Source organism: Hemisphaericaspora subhashii, assembly GCF_019202705.1.
Source record: "Hemisphaericaspora subhashii strain CBS 10753 chromosome Unknown scaffold34, whole genome shotgun sequence".
Classification (NCBI taxonomy): Eukaryota; Fungi; Ascomycota; class Pichiomycetes; order Serinales; family Debaryomycetaceae; genus Hemisphaericaspora; species Hemisphaericaspora subhashii.
The window spans coordinates 57,600-75,560 of NW_026057378.1; the positions used below are offsets into that span (position 1 = coordinate 57,600).

Sequence of the window (17,961 nt, forward strand, 5' to 3'; positions counted from 1 at the left end):
AAGTGTCAGAATATTCATAATGCCATATCTTATGACATGTGTGTATGACTTTTGACCATTTCTCATTAAAACGGGCACAATCACCACTGTGGGCACGGCCGTTCCAATGACAGTCTGATGAATGCTCGAGTTCCAACTCTTCGAAGACATGTTTGTTAGATCTATTTCTACACTCCTAAACTGACTTATGTAAGTCTCTTGTAAGTTGGGAAATTTATCATGGTCATTATGGGGGCCCCGCCCGCCAAAAATATAACCAATCCGCATAGTATTACACTTCAACTAGTCACATTTTAAGTTAGTGTTTAGCACATCCTTAAACACTTTTACTTCTACATCATCCCACAGAGGAATAAATAATAGATACTAAATAGTTTTTATACATTAAATTAATATTTTATTTTATTATTTTCTATAAATTATACAAAAAACCAATTCATCAAAATTCAGAAATGTTTTCAAAATCTTGAGCAGTAATATTTGATCTTTGACACATTTGTTGGAAAATACCATCATGTAAATTAAATAAATTCCATGGGGTATCAAATTCTTTAATCTCACCTTTATCTAATACCAAAATCCTATCATAATTAATAATTGTTTTTAATCTATGAGCAATACATAAAATTGTACAATTCTTAAATTCTTTAATAATAGTATGTTGAATCTTTGAATCAGTTTCATAATCAACTGAACTAGTAGCTTCATCAAGAATTAAAATTTTGGATTCACGAACTAATGCTCTTGCAAATGCAATTAATTGTCTTTCACCAAGTGAGAAATTTGTTCCTTCATCTTCAACATTTTGATCTAAATGGAATTTATGCATTGATGATGATAATTCTGTAGTTGATGATGAATAATTCTTTTGATAACGTTTAATTTGTTCCAATTGTTTTTCTTCAATAAGACCAGTACGACGTAATGCATCCCATAATTTATCATCACTATGTTCATTGAATGGATCTAAATTCTTTCTAATTGTTCCTCGGAAAAGTACCGGATCTTGGGGAATAATTGATAATTTTGATCTTAAATCACGTAATCCTAACCTACCAATATCCAAATCATCAATAATAATCGAGCCTGTTTCTAATTCGGATAATCGATATAATGCAGTCATGATTGATGATTTACCAGCACCTGTTCTACCACAAATACCAATCTTTTCCATTGGATTAATCTTAAAATTCAAATTTTTCAAAACTAATGGTAATCCAGGTCTATAAGCCAAACTAGCATCCTTGAATTCAATCGAACCATGTGCGGGCCAAGTTGGAGCTGGTGTAGTTTCAGTAATAATATATGGAGCTTCTTCTGGTAAAGCAGTAGCATAAGAATTTAATCTTTCAACTGAATTCATTTCATTTTCCACCTGGGTAAAAGTTCTAATCAACATAGACAATTGACCAGCAATTTGGAAAACATAGGCAACTATAAGACCAACAGAAGCTGCACTAATATTGAAAATACGATTGACACATAATAAAGCAATTAATAATGCAAATAAAACAGCAACCATATCCATATGAATAGCTAACCATCTTTGATTGGCAATAGTCAAATAATAAGCTTCATTCATCTTATCAATCAAATAATTATTCTTAGCAATAAATCGTTCAATTGCATTATAGGCTTTAATAGTAGGCATACCACTTAAAGTTTCATTGAAATTATTATAAACAAATGATCTTTGGATTGCTTCCAATCTTTTAATTTCACGAGCTGAAGCTTGATAATAATTAGCAATCGAAACAAACAAAAATCCTAAAAATGGAATAGCAATTGCAAAATAAGGTAAATAAACAATACACAAGATTAAAACCCCAATAATATTTGCCAATGTAAACAAGAAAAATCTCAATTGATCACCAATTTCATTATCCAATACATCTGTATCTTTTGTGAAACGATTAAGAATTCTTCCCATAGGTGTAGTATCCATAAAACTCATTGGAGCATGTAAAACCTTCTTAACCGCCAAAATATTCAATAAAACAGAAGCAGTATTTGTTAAATAGACCAATGCAATGAATTCCAAAGTTAAAAAGATAAATGACAAAAATGTAAACATGATATAAACTCCAATATAGAGTGAATCAGGTTGATCAAATCTCTTTTCAGTCCAGAATGATAACCAAGTATTTGTGAAAATTTGACAGAATGTTGCCAACATCATTAAAATAACCAACATTGGTGTAAAAACCGTAGGGCCGAATATTCCTGAACCTAATTCGATGTATTTGCTATAAACACTCCAACCAATTGCATTAACAGCTCTTTCTTCTTCATCTATCAATTTACCATCAATAGCATCATCTTGATTGAATTCATGACGGATAGCTTCTTCATCAATTTGAGATTTAGTAGTTAATTGACGACGGATCATTTCTTTTTCTTCATGTAAATAATCATCAGCAGATGAACTTATTGAGGAACTAGAGGAACCAGCTTCATCTTTGTCATCTACGTCATCATCATCATCATCGTCATCGGTGACTTCACTATTGAATTTCATTAAACTTTCAAAACCAGCATTTCTTGCTCTTAATTCATCAAAAGTACCCACATCAACAGAACCATCACCATTTAAAAATATGACTTTATCAGCAGATCCAATAAGAGATAATTGATGGGTAGCCAAAATTCTAGTTTTATCCTTTAATAAATCCAATAAACAATTCTGCATGATATGTTTCCCGACTCTTGCATCAACTGCACTCAAAACATCATCTAATAATATGATATCACGATCAGCATATACAGCTCTAGCAAGATTGATACGAGCTTTTTGACCTCCAGATAAAGTAATACCTCTTTCACCAATTTCAGTACGATCACCAGCTGGTAAAATTTCTAAATCAGCTTCTAAAGAACATGAATAAATAACACGATTATATTTGGCTTGATCAAATTCTTCACCAAAAAGAATGTTATCTTTAACAGTATCATTTTGAACCCAAGGATATCCACAAAGTAATAAGGAACCATTGACATCAATTGTACCAGTAGTATGTTTCATAAAACCCGATAAAGCATTTAATAATGAAGTTTTACCAGAACCAATTAAACCAGTAATGACAACAAATTCACCTCTTTTGACTTGGAAAGAGATATCATTTAAACCAGCAAAGTTGACTCTCATTTCTTCATCATCATCTGTACCCTTATGAAAGTCTTTTTCATTGATACTATTAATTTCGGTGACTGATTTGTGGACAACGGTTGATTTATCTTTCTTTTCAGAACTTTGCTCTTCCGCTTCTTCTTCTTCTTCATCATCATTGAAGATTTCCCATTCAAAACTAGCTTCATTCAATTCAATTGCAATATCATCTTTATCCATTAATAATTTCTTTTCTGGATTAGCTTCAATTGAAAATTCTTCAGGATCAATTTCCCCTTGGGCCATAAATTCACCAACACGAGAAATACCCATAAAAGCATCAGCACCACTTGCTAAAGCCATTGGAACTAAAAAGACTTGTTGAGTCAATATATTATATAACGATAATGAAGAAAAGATGGATGCAGGATCTTTTCTATTAGCAGCAATTGCATAAAGAACCAAAAAAGCTGTCATTGAAGCAAATAATGTTAAGGAAAATGCAAAGGATGTAACAATATTACGTAAAACTTGCATTCTATAAATGATTTTCATTTCTGATTGACGGATTTTAGTAATATTTTCATGATAAGGAGGTTCCCAAGAATAAAATTTGATCATTTTTAAATTATTAAGTGCTTCTTTAATATAATCAACCCGAGAATCAGTGAAAACATTTGCGGTTTTTCTATAAGCAAATAATTTCTTGGTTGAAACGCCAATACCAAACATAAATGCAAATAAGATACCAACCCCAACCAATGCGGATACACCAATGTTATAGATTAAGATACCAATAGCAATACCAATTGGGAGTGGGAAAACAATTAAAAATGGTTGAAAACCAAGGGCAAAATCAATACGAGATAAATCAGTACCTAACATTGAAGTAATTTTCCCAACCGGATATTTATGTCTTGCTTCAGCATTTAATTTAAAAGACTTATCTAATAAAGCTTTAGTTAAAACAGCTTTTGCTTGAGCACCAGTTAACATTGAACGGTAAAAGAAATGATTAATAAATACACCAATAATAAATATAATAGCAGATGCACCAAATGAATAACCTAAACCTTTCCCAATACCAGTTTCAATACCTAAAGTTTTCAATTCAACATACTGAATTAATTTCTTAGTCAATAATGGCAAAGTAGTTTGAGCAATTGCACTTAAAGCTAAAAAAAGACAAGCTGATAAATATTGCCATTTAAAAGTTTTAGCTAAAGCCCAAACCGTTAAGAATTTATTTAATTTAAAATCTTTTAAATCAATTTCAGGATCAATAGTTGAATTTTCAATTGTTTCACCTCTTTCTTGACATTTTAATTGTAAATGTTTTTGTTTTGCTAATTCAATATCTTTAGTCATATAATTATAAAATGAATTTGCCATATTTTCAACTTTAATATCATCAGTTAAATAAAATAAATCAGGTGGTTGTAAAGTTCTTTTATAACCAACTTTCATTACTGGAAATAACCACCAAAAGAACATTTGTGATATTATACCACCATTTGATGATGGAGGATAAGGATTTCTTTCATCTTCTAAAGGTATATGAGGTACATCTTTTGATAATAAGAAACTTAACAATCGTTTTTGTCGTTGTAATTTATTTTGCTTTTCAAGTGAAGACATATTTTGTTTTGGTAGTTTGTCTATCAATAGGAATATGCAATAGTCACTTACTAAGTAAATTAATAAAGTAGAAATAAAATAAATAAATAAATAAATAAATAAAATTAAAAAGGCGGAATGATTCGTATTCTTATATAATCATCATCATATTACTAAAGAAAATTATATTTATATTAATTAATAGGTGGTGAGGCTTTAGTTTTTTTTTAATTAAATTCTTGAAAATTTGAAATATTTAAATTAAATTACACAATTTTATTTACATATATTAATTTTACTACTTTACAAGTTAAGAAATAGTAATAGGAGATTATATGAGTCATCATCAGCTACTACTTGAATATACTCTCCTACCTGATTTGTTAGTTAGTTTAATCATAGCGTAATAACTAGTCTATTCCCTTTTTACGAAACTTTTACTTTCTACGGGATTAATTGTTTCTAGATGACTCTACGGATCGGATTAAAAAAAAAATCATAATTCCGTCACTACATAAAAATTTTCACCCGAGTGGCAATAGTAAATCCATTTTAACAATAAGAGTTACACCCGAGAAATAGGCGTAATTCAAATTAGGAAATAAACCCGATAATAAAAACCCACACTTCTATTGAAATTGTACTACAATCCCAACACTAATAAAATACGACGGTCAATTGTCTTGGATTTTATTACCCGTTTAGTAGGACGGCATCTTCTTAGTCAATCTTTGTATTGTACATGTACACGACCCGTCGGACATATCGCTACTAAATCGTTTCTTTAATCTTTTGAATATCAATTTTTTAAACCAAAAAAGATATTAGCTGATTATCTGTCTAATGTTACCCAACTCAATCTGATCAAGGAGATCGTCTAGCATACATGTAGAAATCAGGATCATATCATCCATTGACGTAATTCTCGGCCCATATCTTCCATTTTTTTTTTTGGGTCTAAATCAGCGGAAGCTAATTTTTTTTTTGGTAATTTCCGAGCCGATATTTTTTTAATCTAATTTTCTTATCTTTTTCGTCTGAACCATTTTTCTGCTTACCTAATAAGACAATTGTGAGATTATGTAATCTAAAAAATCTGTCAAAACTAAATTTATAAAAAAATACATCAATTTTTATTCCAATATGCATAGAATACAATTTAAATTGCAAAAATATATAATTTAATAATAAACATAGTAAAATTATCTAGATATCATAGTCAACACCCACCTCCTTATTTAAGAAAGCTTCTTATCGTGATTTCGAATATATCCTTTCAAATTGTTATAAACATTAGAACATTTCTTATATCGACGTTTTAATGTACGATTTATATTACTAACATGATGATATTTTGACTTACTAATTAACTCACATTCATTCATACTTTTCACATCTTCATTGGTAGCGTTACCATAAACATAATTCTTGTCATGTTTATATATAGCTGAATTATTAACAGCAATAGTAAGAGATCCATTGTATAATTGACTCGACTGATCATTTTCATCATTCTCATTATCATCATCTTCTTCTTCTTCTCCTTCTTCAAGGCCCTCATATTGCATTCTTGCCGGCGCAAAGTCTTGAAGTGGAAAGGTATAATCATCAACTATTAAAATCGTAGCCGCCTTTGATTTCCAACTTCCACTAACTAACATTACAGGATTACATTGGTCATTTGAAAAAATTTGTTCACTAGTCGTTAATGTTAGTAGCTGCATATATATAGTAACCACCACTCACAAGGTATAACCATACTTCATCATAAGAACCACTACTTGAGAAAAGTTTCTGAAATGAGAAAGAAATAGAGATACATCAGTTGAGATTTTTTTTCTTTCAAATTACAATTATCTGGGGTATAATGCGGATTTATCTACGAAAACTCCGAAATAAGGTAACAAACGTAATATGCAATCACCTGTAATTAGCACAGCCAGCAATAATACCCATAGTTCAACCAACTATTTAAGACGCTAGTACCTTTTATTGGATATACATATTATAACTAGATCTATGGACAGCAAAAATAAGCTCCCTTTGCAAAAAACTACACAATTGATAACTACTAGCCAATAGCTTACATGATTAGACCATTGTAACCAATCGCCACTTATTTTAGATGCTTCTTTTGATAGTGGCGATTGAACCCCTTCAAGTCAGTATAAATAGCCGGACACTTCTTGCATTGACGCTTTAACTTGTTATCAATGATAACATTGGTAAATTTACCTACATATTTAGGTGTATTTGATCTATTATAATTTATCACAATAACTTCTTCAGAATCATCATTAGCTTCAAAATCTTCACTATCACTTGATTCTTCATCTTCATATGCTTTGATTACACTAGCGGCGGCTCGAGTAAGGGATCTTGTTGGCTTTTCAATTTGTGGTAACTTTTCCTCTGATTTATGATCTTGGGGTAATTCATGCAACGACTCAACTTCTTTATAAGAGTCAATACAACTTTGCAACTTTTCAACTAGCAAGATATTTAGAGCGTTAGTGGATTTACTTGAAGCAGTATTGGTAATATCTTTAAAGGGAGTAAAGGGATTGGTATATTTATATTTCTTTCTAATATTTGACCTCAGTTTACTTCTTATAAATGTTAGAAACCAGTAGATGAAACAGAGATTTGTAAAAATGGTAAAGTCTTACTTCATGATATTTTCTATTGACAATAAAGAAGAAAATGATGGATTCATTGATTTTTTTTTTGGGCTCATACTTTTCATTTAAGTCTATAAGGTGGAAAAAGGAATGAAGTTACATCTCAAATAACAAAACCTTGCATGTACCTTGATTCTATAATCTTATTTCAAAATAAGTCAACCATTAAGTTTTTAGTGTTCTGACTTCAATTGTTATATTGTGAACTCCCCCCAATTAGGCCATTACATTTTTTTTGCAACCATTTTATGGCAACGAATTTTCAAGTAGACCTATGTTTTGATTAGAGAGAATTTCCATCGATATTCATCAGTAGCTTATCCATTCCTATTAGAATCCCTAGAAGTGGACATAGTAATTATGAATAAATCTACAAAATATCTTTTGGTTATTACAAGGGTTGCAAATTGACTTGTATTGAAGTTGAACAGACAATCCATTACTTCCGAAACCTATTAATAAAAGTCACATATTGTCATCGAATAATTATGAGGCCATTGATCAGTACCAAAATGGCCTGAGGTATGCATCGTCACTTTATTTCATTGAGAACGGAATATAGGCTACTAATAACATGAGCACATTCAAGGTGGTTCCTTCGTTACTCCAAATAAGAGAACAAGGCTGTCTCCCAAAGAATATGTAAAAGAAGGGAAATAAGCAGTTGACTGAGAAATAGTATGAAAGTCTGTTTATTTAGAAACTTTCCTTACCACGAATTTAGGGGGCTAATTACCAGCTTCATTGTTTAGAGAAACAATAACCTCTCAACCGGTTCTGTTTTCTTTTTTTTATCTCGCACTATTTAAATTCAACCACTGACAAGAATACAAACATATTCACTAGTTTCGCTTATAATAGTCTGATTTCTTTCAAATCCTAGTGTAATAATCATCATGACATTAACTTTATACACAGCACCAACTGGAAATGGGTTTAAACCAACCATCCTTCTTAACTTTTTAAATATCCCTTTCACTCTCCACTTATTCCCATGGCCAACACCGGAAATTAAACAAGAATGGTATTTGAAAATTAATCCTAATGGACGTATTCCTTCAATTGTGGATGATGGCATTCGCTTGAATGAATCTAATGCTATCTTGCTTTATCTTGCCGACAAATATGACAAGGAAGGAAAAGTAAGTTATAAAGTTAATGATGGTGATAACTATTGGAAACAAATCCAATGGTTGTTTTTCCAAAGCACTCAATTTACCAATGCTTTCCAACAATTATTTATCTATAGAACTTCCAATGTTACTGATGAACAAGTTTTGGGAAAAGCTTTTGCCAATTCGGATAACGTATATCTGGTATTAGAAGGGCAATTGAAAAAGGGTAAGTTTATTGTTGGTGATAAATTTACTATTGTTGATATTTCCTTTGTTTCTGTTCATTATCGTATGGTTAAGACACTTGAAGGTACAATATATGAAATCAAAGATTTTGCTGAAAAGTATTCTCGTTGTCAAGAATGGTACTGTACTTGTTATTCATTTAAGGAAGTTAGAGAAGCATTTGAAAAAGTGGCTAACTAAGTAAACGGAGGCTGATTATTTGTCAGTTCAATTTAAAATTGTTAAACATTTAAATTATTTTTTTTTTAAATTTAATTTTTTGCAATTGTTTCTTAGAAAAATAATTTAATTAAATAAAATAAAAGAATAAAACCCTTAAAAAATATTTTTAATATTAATTATAATCAATTGAGATGATAGAATTAACAACCAGTTTATAAACCAAACCAATTCACATAATTGATCTTTGTGATCGTTTTCTTCTAGTACCCAGCCAGAGAAAGCTATGATTTATTAATGCATTTGGGGAATAGAAAATTTTCAACTTTCTCTAGCAGCCCCTCTCCGACTCACCTAACCAACAAACTCATGAAAACTGTCGAAGAAAGAACTGGATTTAATACTCTCTCACTGCAGTTAGATACCCTAAAACTCATATGGATGCCCATGTATAGAAAAATCTCGAATCAACAGAAGCAATGAAGTAAGCCTTAGCAGCTTTGCTTGTAGTCGTGCTTACGCATCATTGTCAGTTTCCTGGGCCATCCATATTTTAAATAACTAAAGGAGCTCCAGAGTTTCCAAAATAAACCATTAGTGTCAATTGAAAACGCGTGAATTCGATTGAATATACACATGGAAGAACAATTTGCCAATTTAATTTGCCTGGGTATTCATTAGAAAGACCTAAATCAAATTCAAATAAAACAAGTTTCCGAATTTAATACCAATCTTTCAAACGTCATATCTAATTGTGTTTATATAAGAATAATTCAAGTGTAGTAGAGTAATTGTTCATCAGTCAGATCTCAGTTAATTTTTCACGCGTCTTTTTTTTTTCTCACCACCAAATCAAGAAATCAAAAAAAAATCTCTTCGGTAAAATTACAAGTATGGACCGAAGTGTAAACCGATATGACTCCTAAGAAGAAACAACCAACAATTGGGAGATTTTTCCAACTGATCTCAACTCCCCCAGAATCATCAGATGTTTCTAGTGCATCAACCACACCAAAAATATCTGATAAAATCCAACAATTTGCCTTGAAAAGAACCTTTCAACAGCAACAACCGATAATAGTCAAACAAGAACCCCCAAGAACTCCACCAAAAAGGAAAGCAACCACCCCTGATGACATTCAATCAAAACCAAAGACAAAGCGGTCCAAAACTTTAACACCACTAGAAAAGCAAATTATTGAATTAACTGAATCAAATCCCGATAAGATTTTATTAATTCAAGTTGGATATAAATATAAAGTATTCGGCCCGGATGCAAGAAAAGTATCGAAAATCTTAAATATAATGTATATCCCCAATGGGAATGATGATCCAAAAACAGATGGACGATTTTCATATTGTTCCTTTCCTGATTTCAAACTTCATATCAATCTTAAACGAATTTTACAGCACACTAATCATAAGATAGGAGTAGTTAAACAATTAGAATCAACTATTATCAAAAGTATAGAAAAAACTTCAAAATCATCTGAAGTAATGAAAAGGGAGTTGGTGGGAGTATATACATTAGCCACTTATATGAATGATGAGTTTGCCGGCACGGAGCAGGATAACATGGGAGATGAAAATGAAAATCCAGGATACATTATATGTATTAATGAGACCGAAGAAATAACTTTAGCCATCGTGGCTGTCCAGCCCATAACTGGTGATATAATCTATGACGAGTTCAAGGACGGAGCCAATAGGCAAGAATTAGAAACTAGATTAACATATCTCAAACCCAGCGAAGTGTTGGTGGTGAATAAATGCCAGGAAACAAGCCCATCAACTTTAAAAATACTAAAACTAATAAACAATCGTCTTAGAATTACTCACATGTCAGATTCAGAAAGTTTACCTTTACATCATCAATTAGAGAACCATTTAGATCCGGAATTAGTGGCATACTATTCAGTCAATTTTTCAGAATCGGTGCAATCATGCATAGCACGATTAATGACTTATCTTCAAGAATTTAAACTTTCTAATATCTTTACCATCCCTTCCAATATGACTCCCTTTAAGAATTCCAAAACTTATATGATTCTCCCGGCAAACACACTAGCGGCTCTTGAGATTTTTACAAATTCAACTAATCCAGATTCTGAAATCGGAACCCTTACTTGGCTTCTAAATCACACTAGAACAAGATTTGGAGATAGGCTCTTTAGGAAGTGGATTTCGAGACCATTGATTAATAAAACCCAGATTGAAGATCGATTATCGGCTGTTGAGATACTCACGGGTGATTATAATCAAATTATAGACTCTCTCAAGAATCAATTACATAAGATGGGAAAGAAGAAAATTGATCTAGAAGAGTTGTTGATTAAGGTTCACTATTCTGCAAGTCAAGAGTACTCCAGAATTAGTCGAAGAGATGTCGTAGTGATGTTGGATTATTTTAAAGATATATTGAAGTTAGTTAAACTGTTTGAAAATGGGATTATCGCTTCCAAAAATAATAGCATAAAATCATCAAAATTATTGAATGAAATATTGAATGGTTTATTGGAGTTAGCTAATGAAGATGTTGTCACCAGATTTACAAATATGATTAACCCTTCTTACTTGTTTAATGAAAGTAAGGATATTGATGAACAAAAGAAAAAGTTCTTCAATTTAGATAACTTTGAATGGGAAGGAATATCCCTGGAAATTCACGAGATTAAGAGTATCGAGACTCAACTTGATCAAGAATTGGTCAGTATTAGGAGTATTTTGAATAGACCCCATTTGAAGTTCATTACTAACAATAGAGAGCCTTATCTAATAGAAGTTAGAAACGGCAAACAAGTTGACGAGTTACCTGCTACATTTCAAAGAATCAATGGAACTACTACGGTAAGTAGATTTCGAAGCGAGAAAACGTGTAAACTATACAAATTGTTGCAGTATCATCAAGAAATGTTACTTAAGAACTGCGATGAAGCATATAAACACTTTATTGAACAATTAGATAAGGAGTATACATTTTTCCGAAAAGTCATTAAACATCTAGCAACGTTTGATTGCTTATTATCCTTATCAGCTGCAAGTGTAATAACAAAGCAAGTCAAACCAAAGCTTGTTGACGATCTAGTCGTCAACGTTGTTAAAGCTAGAAACCCGATCATAGAACAATTAAAGAACGATGCGTATGTACCGAATGACATTGACATACATTATGATCATAACCGAGTCCTCATTATAACTGGTCCAAATATGGGTGGGAAATCATCATATGTTAAACAAGTGGCTCTATTAGCCATAATGACCCAGATTGGCTGTTACATCCCTTGCGAAGCAGCCACTATGGGTATATTTGACTCGATATTTATTAGAATGGGAGCCAGCGATGACATCCTCAGGGGACAATCTACCTTCATGACAGAAATGACAGAATGTAACAATATCATCCAAAATTTAACTAACAGATCATTGGTAATTTTGGATGAAATAGGAAGAGGAACCGGAACGATTGATGGGATTTCTTTGGCCTATTCGATTTTGAAATATTTAATAGAATCGGATCATAAGCCTTTATTGCTATTCATTACGCATTATCCATCAATACACGTTTTGGAACACGAATATCCCGGGCAGGTGGTTAATTATCATATGGGATTCAAAGAAATTAAAAAATCAGGTCAAGAATTTCCCGAGATTATATTTTTATACAATTTATGTCGGGGAGTCATCAATAATCTGTACGGATTAAACGTAGCCAAGCTTGCAGGTATACCCAATTCGATAATATCCCAAGCATTCAAGACCAGTGAAGATATGAAGAATAGAATCGAACTTGGTGATCATATGAAGTTGCTTGATGAGCTAGTTGTGGCATTAAGAAATTCAGATGAAGGATTGGGGGAACGTATATTTAAGTACATAGACTAATAGAGTGGTAAATACATCGAATCATCGAGAACGGTTCGCAAGCTTTTAAGATTATCCTAACGACTTCAACAGGTAGAAACTTGTTCTTCCCTGTCGCTTCTTTGGAAAGATACTTCGCACCCATACAGTCGAAACCCTTAATATTCTCTAACCGATTGTTACGAGTTTCTTCATTTCGACTCAATTCCCTCAGATGGAAGAAACGCGCGTCTCGCTAATTTCGAGTAAATCCACTACTTTCAAGAGTTTGCTCGAAGTCAGTTGGAGCACAAACATCACCTCACTTGGTTCTTTGGTTGATTTTGTAATTTGGTTCCGTTTACTTTTGCCGCAAATCTCAATGAATTAATAGTTTCATTTAAATCTTTCTCCAAAGGAGAAATATTAACAAACATAAGAGTCTTTGAATTACCGCCGAGACTATGTTTTAACAAGTAAGTTAATTTTGAATTCCTAAACGGTATATGTTGAGTATCTCTATGTTGTTGTTGTAACCCCAACGAATAAATTACATCCCCTAATGATGACAATGAACGATTGATATTCTGAGTTTCTTTTAATCGCTCCCCTTCAGCCTTAGATACATTCAATCTCTCAGAACCAGCCAAATCGATTAAATTTAGTATACCACGGGTAGATGTTTTAGCCTTTTCATTTTTTCCTTCAATTATCATGGTGAATATAGAATGGGAACGAGAAGATCTTTCATTTGCCATAGTTGAAGCAGTAGATCTCTTTTTATTGGCAAACTCAAGTAACTTAGTAGCTTCCAACGGCGACTTTATTTCAATCAAGGTTGAATTTGTCACGGTAGTAATACAAGCTTCATCATCATGTTTAATTTCACATTTTAAGTTATTCAGAGATAGCAAATCCACAATTGTTTCATTATATATTTCAAGAAACTGGCCCGTTACCTTATAGGTGAAACCGCTTTGACTTAATTCGTCTATATCGTCGAAAATCTTCTTGATTGATAGTGGAATCATACCATCTTCAGGATGTGACATGGTAAATGTCTTCCCTGAACCAGTCTGACCATAGGCAAAAACACAAACATTTTGACCATCTAGGGATGTTTGAATAAGTTGTGATAATTCTTCAAAAATTTCAACGTTTCCAACTTTCGTTGTAAAAATCTTATCAAACAGGAACTTGTAATACAGATCACTTGGCACTTGTGTGACCAGATTGCCATAAAGCGATTGTCTTGGGGTTTTAGAAACTATTAATTCTTGCTTTGATTCATCATCTAGTTCATCATCCGGAGTTTCCATAGGAGCAAGTGGTAAATCCAGATCGACCGAACGAATTCTACAAAATACTCGGATGTTCCCTTTCAAGTCTTGTAGTCTGGCATGTAATACTCTCCTCTGATACTCTTGATCAACTAATTCGGAGCCCATTCGTTTTATGCCAAAGTTTATTTCTTTTAAATCTTCCTCTCTTATTTTGGCATTTTCTTCAATGGCTTCAATTTGAGATTCCTTATCTTGTATCTTGCCTTGCAAAATGTCAATCTCTTGCAGCTGTCCTTGATATTTCAGCTTTAATTGGTCATGCACCCTTGCAAACCTTAAACCGTCTTGTTGAGTTTCAACTATTTCCTGGTTAGTTTTTTCAACGTTCACAAGCAGGTTTGAAATTTCCTGTTTAATTGATGCTTTCTCTTGATTTAAATGTTCAATAGAATTCAATATGGCTTGATTTTCTTGGTTGAATTTCAATGTATACGATTCCTCCATTTCTAACCTTTGTCGTTTAATTTGATTTTCCTTTTCAAGGATATTTGTCTTAGATTCGTCAATACTTGTCATCAACTCTTGTATCCTATCTTCATATTGTTGTTGCTTCTCCAGTATTATATCTTGTGCTTCCTTTGCAATACAATCCCGTAGGTCCAGTATCTTTTGTTGATGTTTGAATCTGGCTACTTCTACTCCTCGTTTATATCTGTCTTCAATCTCAGTCAAGGAAGCTTGTTTCTGGTAATCAAGTTGTTCGATTCTATCTTGTATGTGGGATACTTCCCTTTTCTTTTCATGACATTCTTGTTCAATACGAAAATTCTCCAATTCTTGTTTGGCAATCTTTGATTTTAAAGTTGACATTTCTCCCTTCAAATGCCTGATCTCATCTTCCTTTTGGGTTACTAACTGATTGAAGCCATCGCTATCCATTATGGAATTAATTCGTGTATATCTGATGATGATTTGTTTTAGATAAAATTGGTTGTCAAAAAATTCAAAAAAATGTAAACAATTGATTTGGGAAAAATGCACGACCAAACTAAATGTCGCAGATAAATGTCCCAATTTGATTTATGTCGCTCTATTCTTAATTAAATTTTCTTACAGAACAAATCAGAGAGATGAGATGCCCATATTTATTTACATTGAAAATTAAAGGATATAGAACTATTTCATAAAGCAAATACAATTATGGGATCCGCATTGAAAAAGCAAAGACTAGACAAGAAAGGTAATTCTAAAGATACCAAGAAAGCTATAATACCAAATAGAAAACATTCTGAGGTAGAAGATGTACAGGAAGAGAAATCTTTGGCAGAAATTGAATCTTCCTCTGGTGAAATAGCCGAAGAAGAAGCAGCAGCGGAAGAAGGATTATCGGATCTTGAAATGGATGATGAAATAGATGTTGCAGATGTGTCATCCTCTGAATCCGAGAGCGAGAACGAAGAAGAAATTGAAGGTGAAGATGAAGAGAGCTTTCCAAAATTGAAGAAGAAGAAAAACCTTGATGATGGTTCCGAATCATTCGCTAATGCTTTTACTGCGATTGTTGGTTCTAAATTAAAGGCATATGATAGAAAGGACCCAATATTGGCTAGAAATAAAGTTACGTTAAAGAAGTTAGAATCTGAGAAATTAGAAAATAAAGCAAAGAGAGCTCTCTTGGCTGAAAAGAAACAATTACAAGATAGATTCAGAATAAAACAATTATTACCTAGTGCCAGCGAGCCAGAGAAAGTTAGAGAAACTATAGAGAAAGAAAAGAAACTAAAGAAAATTGCACAACGAGGGGTTGTTAGACTTTTTAATGCTGTTTTATCAACTCAAATCAAAACTAATCAAGAAATAAGTAAAGAAAAGGTTGGTCAATCTAGAAAAGAAGAATTAATGAATGAAATTTCAAAAGAAAAGTTTTTAGATTTAGTTCAAGCAGCCGGAGATTCATAATTGTTCCACCGAATAACAGCAGCATTGTTACGTTGCAAAGTAATTAGCTATTATTAATAGATATTGAGATTTTTCGAATACCGTCAAATAGTTATTCAGTAAACATAAATTCTGTCCAAAGCATTATAAGGATCGTGTACTAAAGATAGGACTTCCAAGTATGAACCTATAAACTAGAATCTAGATCGGTAAAACGTAAATATATTCGCAATAATCAAACTTCTCTAACATAACAATCATATCTAAGACATCACGTGGTAGCGCATACCAAAGAAGATTCTGGATAAATTTAAATTGATTTATTAAGGTTTTTTTTTTTTATAAATTAATAATTTTACTTTCATCCCTTTCTTTTATAATTAGTAAAGGTCAAAATGGCTATCGAAGCTAGAATCAAGAAAGGTGACAACGCGTTAAAGAACAAGGATTACCTCGGAGCAATCCAAGAATTCACTGCTGCAATTAAAGAAAACCCCGAATCATTTGCTCCATTTCTTAAACGATCAAGCGCGTATCAAAAGTTGAGTAATTATGAAAAAGCCAAAGAAGATATTTCAACAGCTTTTACAATTGCTAATCAAAGAGGAAAGCGTACTGAAATTGGATTATGTTATTTCAGATTAGGGTTGATTTATTATTTGGAGAAAAAATTCAAGATGGCCTTAGGACAATTCGAAAAGGCTACAGAATATGATTGTCAAGAGAAGACATTGGCTATGTGGAAGAATAAAGCAGAATACGATGTTAAGAAGCATCCAGAAGAAGAAGAAGACGATCTTGTTGGTGACTTGGAAATAGATGATGATTACAATGAAACAGCTGCTGAAGATCTTAAAACCCCCCATTCCACACCAATTAATGTCCCTGAAGGAAAATCAGCTCCACTAACAGTTCCAAAACCGAAAGTTGATTTAAGTGATAAACCATCTACCAGTATTGATGTTATTAATAAATTAGCTCCTTTGAATATTAAGATTAGGGAAGATTGGTATCAATCCAATGACGAGGTTATAATTACAATCTATGCCAAGGGTGTTAAGGAAGAGAAATTAAAGGTTGATTTTGAAAAAAGGGCCGTTTCCATATCTTTCCCAAGTGGGTCGAATTCAGAATATAATTATCATTTAGATCCTTTATTTGATGAAATTGATCCTGAACAATCGAAATATAAGATCTTTTCAACAAAATTAGAAATCCAATTAAAGAAAAAAGAAGCAAAGAAATGGTCGTCTTTAGAAGCTGAATTGGAAGAAATTGGAAACAAGCAAGATCAAGACGAGTCTACTCCGGAATACCCTTCCTCTTCAAAGAAGAAAGTCAACTGGAATAAATTCAAGGTTGATGACGATGATAATGAACCTAGCAGTACCAACAGTTTCTTTGAAAAGATCTTTAAGGATGTAGATGAAGATTCTAGAAGAGCTATGATGAAATCATATGTTCAATCTAATGGTACTGTGTTGACAACAAACTGGGACGAAGCAAAGGATAAAGAATTTGAAACTCAGCCACCAGATGGGATGGTTGCTAAGAAATGGAGACAGTAAGAGAACCTGTTTAAAGAGTATATAGTGAATGCATTCAATGTTATATAATCCGTGTTCTATTTTTCAATATTCATCTAGAGTATAGATTACAGTTTGTTTTCTGTGTTCTGAGGTTAACTAAATGCTTGGGTAGTGGTAGTCCCATTTGAACCTGGTACTGGACTAATTCTGTATCAGAGAATTCAGAAACTATGGGGATGGTGATACTTCAGAATCTGAGTCGTCTTCCTCTTACTGCGTCTCGAAGAATTACATGTAGTCTCAGTAAATGATTAGATAAAGCCGAATTGTCATAGGTTGTTCCGAACAGACAGACAGACAAAAAAATAATATGATTGCGGATTTAAAATTGCGGATTTAGACATTTTTCGTTGTAAAAATTCACCCCGTTCATAAGAACACTTATTA

The 17,961-nt window shown here is 32.4% G+C and overlaps 8 protein-coding genes across 8 annotated transcripts; 4 read left to right on the forward strand and 4 right to left on the reverse strand. All coding sequences in view use genetic code 12, as the record gives it.

Moving 5' to 3' along the window:
- Positions 1-439: 439 nt before the first annotated feature.
- Positions 440-4,744, reverse strand: J8A68_004816 (uncharacterized protein; the record flags this gene model as incomplete). Its single annotated transcript, XM_049408816.1, has 1 exon — positions 440-4,744. The coding sequence occupies one exon, from the start codon at positions 4,742-4,744 to the stop codon at positions 440-442; it is 4,305 nt and encodes a 1,434-aa protein (XP_049261896.1).
- Positions 4,745-5,961: 1,217 nt separating this feature from the next.
- Positions 5,962-6,492, reverse strand: J8A68_004817 (uncharacterized protein; the record flags this gene model as incomplete). The annotated part of the gene is made up of 2 exons (XM_049408817.1): positions 5,962-6,421; positions 6,485-6,492. 2 exons carry the CDS (start codon positions 6,490-6,492, stop codon positions 5,962-5,964), a joined length of 468 nt encoding a protein of 155 aa, XP_049261897.1.
- A 347-nt stretch (positions 6,493-6,839) lies between these two features.
- J8A68_004818 (uncharacterized protein) lies at positions 6,840-7,469 on the reverse strand (the record flags this gene model as incomplete). The annotated part of the gene is made up of 2 exons (XM_049408818.1): positions 6,840-7,213; positions 7,463-7,469. 2 exons carry the CDS (start codon positions 7,467-7,469, stop codon positions 6,840-6,842), a joined length of 381 nt encoding a protein of 126 aa, XP_049261898.1.
- An 831-nt stretch (positions 7,470-8,300) lies between these two features.
- J8A68_004819 (glutathione S-transferase family protein) lies at positions 8,301-8,945 on the forward strand (the record flags this gene model as incomplete). The annotated part of the gene is made up of 1 exon (XM_049408819.1): positions 8,301-8,945. One exon carries the CDS (start codon positions 8,301-8,303, stop codon positions 8,943-8,945), a length of 645 nt encoding a protein of 214 aa, XP_049261899.1.
- An 894-nt stretch (positions 8,946-9,839) lies between these two features.
- Positions 9,840-12,806, forward strand: MSH3 (mismatch repair protein; the record flags this gene model as incomplete). Its single annotated transcript, XM_049408820.1, has 1 exon — positions 9,840-12,806. The coding sequence occupies one exon, from the start codon at positions 9,840-9,842 to the stop codon at positions 12,804-12,806; it is 2,967 nt and encodes a 988-aa protein (XP_049261900.1).
- Positions 12,807-13,081: 275 nt separating this feature from the next.
- Positions 13,082-14,986, reverse strand: KAR3 (Kar3p; the record flags this gene model as incomplete). The annotated part of the gene is made up of 1 exon (XM_049408821.1): positions 13,082-14,986. The coding sequence occupies one exon, from the start codon at positions 14,984-14,986 to the stop codon at positions 13,082-13,084; it is 1,905 nt and encodes a 634-aa protein (XP_049261901.1).
- Positions 14,987-15,247: 261 nt separating this feature from the next.
- Positions 15,248-16,006, forward strand: RRP15 (Rrp15p; the record flags this gene model as incomplete). Its single annotated transcript, XM_049408823.1, has 1 exon — positions 15,248-16,006. The coding sequence occupies one exon, from the start codon at positions 15,248-15,250 to the stop codon at positions 16,004-16,006; it is 759 nt and encodes a 252-aa protein (XP_049261902.1).
- A 374-nt stretch (positions 16,007-16,380) lies between these two features.
- Positions 16,381-17,553, forward strand: SGT1 (co-chaperone; the record flags this gene model as incomplete). The annotated part of the gene is made up of 1 exon (XM_049408824.1): positions 16,381-17,553. One exon carries the CDS (start codon positions 16,381-16,383, stop codon positions 17,551-17,553), a length of 1,173 nt encoding a protein of 390 aa, XP_049261903.1.
- Positions 17,554-17,961: the final 408 nt, after the last annotated feature.